This window comes from Argentina anserina, chromosome 1, assembly GCF_933775445.1.
Source record: "Argentina anserina chromosome 1, drPotAnse1.1, whole genome shotgun sequence".
Classification (NCBI taxonomy): domain Eukaryota; kingdom Viridiplantae; phylum Streptophyta; class Magnoliopsida; order Rosales; family Rosaceae; genus Argentina; species Argentina anserina.
Genome location: NC_065872.1, coordinates 14939924 through 14946240, shown reverse-complemented (window position 1 = coordinate 14946240; position 6317 = coordinate 14939924). Strand labels below are relative to the sequence as shown.

Genomic DNA, 6317 nt, shown 5'->3' with positions numbered 1-6317 from the left:
TTTTGAGTCGATTTGAAAAAAAAAATTAGTAGCTTTCGAGATTTGTTTTGTTGGAATACTGCTAACTGAAAACAGGAAAGGTGCCATGAAAAGAACCCTTTGAGCAAATCTTTTGAGACTTTTTCCTGATTACAAAAGCTTTTAAGAACATCTCCAATAGCTCATGTAAAATTTCTCTATTATAAAGAATGAAATCACAAAATTTCTATAAAAAAGTCACAAACTTCAACAACTCATCTATATTATTCGACAAAATTAAATGCATTCATGCATAATTTAATGAATATAAAAAAATATTAGGGGAATGTTATATAGTCGTTCTAATTAAAGAATATTAATATTTGACTTTATTAACGTTTTTCCCTTTTAGGAAGAATAAGAGAGAGTTGTAAATGCAATTAATAAAGTTTAGAGATTGTTTTCAAAATTATAGAGGTTTTGAAAATTCTACAAATATAGAGGAGCTGTTATAGCTAAATTCTTAAGTTTTTCCTTTATAATAGAGATTATTGATGGTTTATAATAGAGATTATTGATGGTTTAAAGAAGTTGTTAGAAATGCTCTAGGACCCTAAATATTCCATAAAGTATCAAACATATACTTCTAGCGTTCCAGATTAGTTGGGAGGGAAAGTTCGTAGAGAACTCCAATTGTAATTGAAATTCCTAATGAGCGTGGATATTACCATTTACTTATTGTCACATTTGTTTCACTTGTTGTTTAAGGTTGTAAGTTCTCTCCAGGATTTCCTTCCTTGATGTCACCATTAGCTTACAGATTTGAATCATTTGATAGAACTGTAAGAAACAATATTCAAGTAGAAGACTAAAACCCGTTACGAAATTATTCTTATTGCTTACCTACATTGAGTAAAGGAATAAAATATCGGTGATTACGGAAATATCGAGAGTCTAAAAAATAGAAATTTCGGAAAATAATCGATCTTGAAAAATAATTGAGAAAATTGATGGAAATTTGAATTAAAACATGGAAATTTTGGATGGAATTTTGAGAGATGTTTCTTTGAATCTACTATATTTCACAAGAAAATATTGTATAACTATTAGTCTATAATGAGTTATAGTATTTGAGGTGAAACAATAGTCGAGAATTCTGAAAAATTGACACTTTAAAAGTTTAAACATAGAATGTTTTTATGACTAAGAACTCAAAGAAAGGCTAGGTCATCACACCTTATATATATATATATATATATATATATATAAATATGATACATTGAGCATGAAATTGCATGAGTGATTTATAACAATGTAGAAAATCTATGAGATATAAAATTTTAAATTATTAAGACTTTGTACAAAATTTTAATTATTAGAACCTTATACCACATAGAGAATCTGGTATAAATATTAATTTATAGTTATAGTGAGTTGTATTATAATTTAACATGATACGGTGCATACTTAACTATTGAGAATTAACAATAATTTAATTTATTTATTTAATCCATGACCCAATAAGACATGAAAAAATAGGATAATAATCATGAAAGGTGTAACTAAAAATGTAGTGAAATTAAATTTAATTATATAGAAAACTATATTAAAAGGTACAATTTTTTTTAAATTTATCAGAAATATTGGGAAATATTAGAAAATATCGAGAAATATCGGGAAATATCGAGGAAATATCGAAAATATCGGTAGTGAAATTGAATTTAATTATATAGAAAATTATATTAAAAGGTACACAAAATTTAAATTTATTGGAAATATCAGGAAATATCGAAAATTTCGGACGAAATTAATTTGGTATGGCAAAGATATATCCTTACCCGAAAAAAAATGAAATTATTGCCGAAATATCAACGATAATTTCAATTTTTTAGTCCTTGCATTGAGTGATCACTATCCTCCGCCATTGAGCCGGAATGAGATGAGACTCCTCCAAGGAACGAACGTAAGCAACCTAAAACAAATAGAATTCCACGAATATGTTTTCGAGCACCACCGATCCAACCACTATTACCACCACGAATCCACGACCTTGCGACCTTTGAACTAGAACCCACCTTCAAGTTGTATGTGCGCTCTCCCAGGTCGGACAACATCGGCTCCATCTCTAGCCACCGTTGTCCCTCCCATCCTTCCTCCAGCCGATTTAGATAACATAGTCGTCCCATTCTACAGTGCCACTCTTCACAAAAGACTCACTCCATCGGTCTCTTCAAGCCCGTCCGATGACAACACACACATATCTCAAGTTCTAGGTCTTTTTATTTTTGGATTATAATGGATCAATCAACTTGTTTTAGTGACAAAAGAGAAAAGCTTTTAGGGCATCTTCACCGGCGAGCAAGAGGAGGTGAGCTGCTCGAGCAAGAGGTGAGACTGTGACGGTTTGCTCGAGCAAGCCAAGATATGAGCTCGCACCGGAGCTGCTTGTGCTCGCCCAATAAATCGAAAGGTTTTGCTCAATCGATCGCTCTAGCATAATTTGCTCCGACCTTTGCTCGTCCGCCTGGCGGAGCCCACGACACATGGGTGACTCCATGTCCTCCCCAAGCACGTCTGGGTGCAAGGAGAACTCAATGGAAAGACGAGATCGATGGTGGTGACATGACAAAGGTGATGAACAAAGTAAAAAGGGGAAATCAAATCGGTCTCAAATCAAAGAAATTGAGACAAGGATGAATTGGGTACCAAGAAATTAAGTTAGACTCATCACCCCAATGCCATAAGTCTCACCGGAGCTGAGAAACTCGACGTCGGAGCTCCCCTGCCTCAAAACTCAATCTCGTCGTAAAATTGGTCGAATCCCATATGCAAGGACTTGGTTTTGAAGAGGAGAATGAAATGAATATTTTGGTGGTGGTGTGCCGACCATAGGTGGCCCGACGGTGGCGACACGGTCTGAGGAAGGTGGCCGGTTTTTTGGGTACGCAGAGAGAGAGAGAAAGAAAGAAAATGGGCTTGACCCTTTAAATAAAATTGGACGGCCAAGATTAATCAATATAAAATCAACAGTTTAGATTTAAAAATAGAAAATATGATTTGTTTAAACAATTTGTGAATATGTGTGTGTAAAAATTAATTTACTTAAGCAAAATATGATATTAATTTGATTGGAGTAAAATTTGGTCTGACCCCGCCAATTACTTGTGCAAACCGTAAAGATGCTCTTAAATCACAATCACTGAATCACATATTCAAGTTCAAGTTTCAATTGACACGCTTATTTTATCGTTGCCACTTTGTACAAGTCAGTCAATGCTTCTCCCCATTATTGAACTTTCCTGCACACCATCATCCCTCTCCCTTCTTCCCCAAACAGTCAACAACCCAGATCCAATCTCATTCCTCCTAGACTCCAAAAAAACAACAGAAAAACAAACCCAACTCTTCGAATTCGATCGTTTCCCTCCAATCTCCACCACCCAAATCCCCACTGTAGCTTTCATCACTATTCCCCTCCACTCTGTCCATCCGTGACAGACACAACCACAGCCGAAAGCAAAAACGCACTCACCCCCGTGACTCAATCTCGTGAATTTGCTGGAGGGTAGGTTCCAAATTCCACTTCGGAAAGAAAAACCCCCAAAACATAATGAACCCAATTACTCTTACTACCCTCCAAATTCTGTTGCCCCATTAACTAAATCCACCACAACCACGGTCTCCTATGACCACCCATCACAGAAAACCCATAAAACCCAGCTTCCCTTCACTCTCCAAACCATGTTCCCCCCTCTCCAAATTCATCATGGCCTCCCTCGCCTTCCTCTCCCTCCTCACCCTCACCCTCTTCCTCTCCCTCTCCTCCGCCCGCCACCACAACCACTCCCCCACCACTCCCTCCGCCTCCACCCAGATCCAGCTCGCCTGCAAAGCCACCCGCTTCCCCGACTCCTGTCAGTCCTCCCTCACCCAGCTCCCTGACCTCCCACCCCACCCCACCCCAGTCCAGACCATCGGCCTCTCCATCCGCGTCTCCTCCGAGGGGCTCAAGACGGCCCAGAAGATGGTCTCGCAGATTCTAGAAGCTTCCAAAGGGAACCAGAACCGCACCACGGCCGCGAATAACTGCCTCGACGTGATGCGGAACTCCGAGTTCCGCATTTCCCGCGCCACCTACGAGTTGGCACTTGCGCGCGTCAAGAGCGCACGTGCCGCGATGAGCGCGGCGCTGCTGTACCAGTACGACTGCTGGTCGGCGCTGAAATACGCCAACGACACGGCGATGGTGAACGAGACGATGTCGTACCTCGACGGGCTGACGGGGCGGACCAGCAACGCCCTCAGCATGATGTTCTCGTACGACAACTTCGGCAACGACACGTCCCTCTGGGCCCCGCCGAGGACGGAGCGGGACGGGTTCTGGGAGCGGGGCTCCGGAGGCGGGTCGGGTTATAATGGCGGGGTGGGAGTGCCGAAGGGGCTGAAGGCGGACGTGACGGTGTGTAAGGAGGGAGGGTGTGAGTACCGGACAGTGCAGGCGGCGGTGGATAATGCGCCGGAGAATCTGGGGGCGGGGGAGAGGTTTGTGATTGGGATAAAGACGGGGGTGTACGAAGAGACGGTGAGGGTGGGCTTAGAGAAGCGGAACCTGGTGTTCCTGGGCGACGGGATGGGCAAGACGGTAATTACAGGGTCGTTGAATGTGGGCCAGGTCGGGATCAGTACTTACAACTCCGCCACCGTCGGTAGGTGGTTCAGTGCTTCATGTCTCATTCGTATTTCCCACTATTGCAGCACCTGCATGCCAGGTCACGTGACCGGGTTTGCTATAAATAATTGCATGCGTTTCTGTTTTTTATTTTTCGGATCAGAAAAATAAATAAATTATCCGTCACGATATTTTAACATGTGAGTTGGAATTCTAATTTTCGAGTTTAAGGGTAGATAATGCAGTACATGATGGAGGACACTAGCTCACTTAATAGTGGAAGTCGGGTCAGATGGAGTGTAGGTGTAATGGGCATGGGTATTGGGTGGGTTGGGTGGGTTCATAGTTTAGGTGATGGCTTAGTTGGGCAACTAAGACTAAGCTTTTTGTGTTGCTCATATGGATGGATCATAGGAATTGTTTTTTTCTGGGGTTGACAGTGAGTAGTAGTATCTTAAACTAGCTGACATTATATGATTTCACTAAGCCATTTACAGTAGTTGGAAAATGTCGACAGAAAATTCAAAACTGGTTACATCGCTTTGTTTAGGTTCTTTAGGAAGATGATGGAATCACGTCGTACTTAGTCAATGCAATGAGTGAATCTGTTACATCTAGAATCAGTTTTTGCCATATATCTGAATCGTTTGCACTGTACGCAATAATATTGTATGTCTGGGAATTGATTTTGCCAATGTACTAAATACTAGATTGTTCAGTGTCATTTTGATATGAGAACGAGTGATATATCTGTTTACCGTGGCAAATTTTTCATCTGGCATTGCTGATTGTTAATTATGCAGGAGTTCTTGGTGATGGGTTCGTGGCCAGTGGCCTCACAATTTCGAATACAGCAGGCCCTGATGCCCACCAGGCTGTGGCTTTCCGATCGGACAGTGATCTATCAGTGATTGAGAACTGTGAATTCTTAGGCAATCAGGATACTTTATATGCACATGGCAACCGTCAGCTCTATAAATCATGCAAAATCCAAGGCAATGTGGATTTCATCTTTGGAAACTCAGCTTCCATTTTTGTGGATTGCACAATCCTTGTTGCTCCCCGACAACTCAAACCCGAGAAGGGCGAAAACAATGCTGTCACAGCCCACGGCAGGACAGACCCTGCACAGACAACAGGTTTTGTGTTTCAAAATTGCTTGATCAACGGAACTGAAGAGTACATGAAGTTGTATTACAGCAAGCCTCAAGTGCACAAAAACTACTTGGGGAGGCCGTGGAAGGAGTATTCAAGGACAGTTTTCTTAAACTGCAATATGGAAGCACTGATTACCCCGCAGGGGTGGATGCCTTGGAGTGGTAATTTTGCTTTGAAGACATTATTCTACGGGGAGTACGGGAATACAGGAACAGGTTCGAATTTGGCGCAGAGAGTTACCTGGAGCAGCAAGATTCCAACCGAGCATGTAAGTACATATTCAGTGCAGAATTTTATTCAGGGAGATGAGTGGATGGTGACCAGTTAGATTATAGAGGAATAGGCCTTCCTATGCAGTAGGGGAATTCAAATATGGCTCCCCTTTGAAATAATATATCAATTCAACTAGTGTGAATTTAGGAAATTATTAGTAATATATATATATATATATATATATGGTCTGCATTGATCGACAGCCTTATTGCATGCTTGCTCAATAGAAATGAATGTAACATGTATGAATGTAACACCC

General features: G+C 40.9%; 1 protein-coding gene across 1 annotated transcript; it reads left to right on the top strand.

The window, feature by feature from the left end:
• Nucleotides 1–3287: 3287 nt before the first annotated feature.
• LOC126794792 (probable pectinesterase/pectinesterase inhibitor 51) lies at nt 3288–6254 on the top strand. The gene is made up of 2 exons (XM_050521575.1): nt 3288–4664; nt 5431–6254. Exons 1-2 carry the CDS (start codon nt 3644–3646, stop codon nt 6111–6113), a joined length of 1704 nt encoding a protein of 567 aa, XP_050377532.1. The 5' UTR covers nt 3288–3643; the 3' UTR covers nt 6114–6254.
• The last annotated feature ends 63 nt before the right edge of the window (nt 6255–6317 follow it).

What these genes read in the sequence shown, in the direction of transcription:
- LOC126794792 (XM_050521575.1), top strand. Translation starts at nt 3,644, where the DNA reads ATGACCACCCATCACAGAAAACCCATAAAACCCAGCTTCCCTTCACTC. An exon ending in TTACAACTCCGCCACCGTCG is followed by an intron (nt 4,665 to 5,430) that starts GTAGGTGGTTCA and finishes TTAATTATGCAG; the next exon opens with GAGTTCTTGGTGATGGGTTC.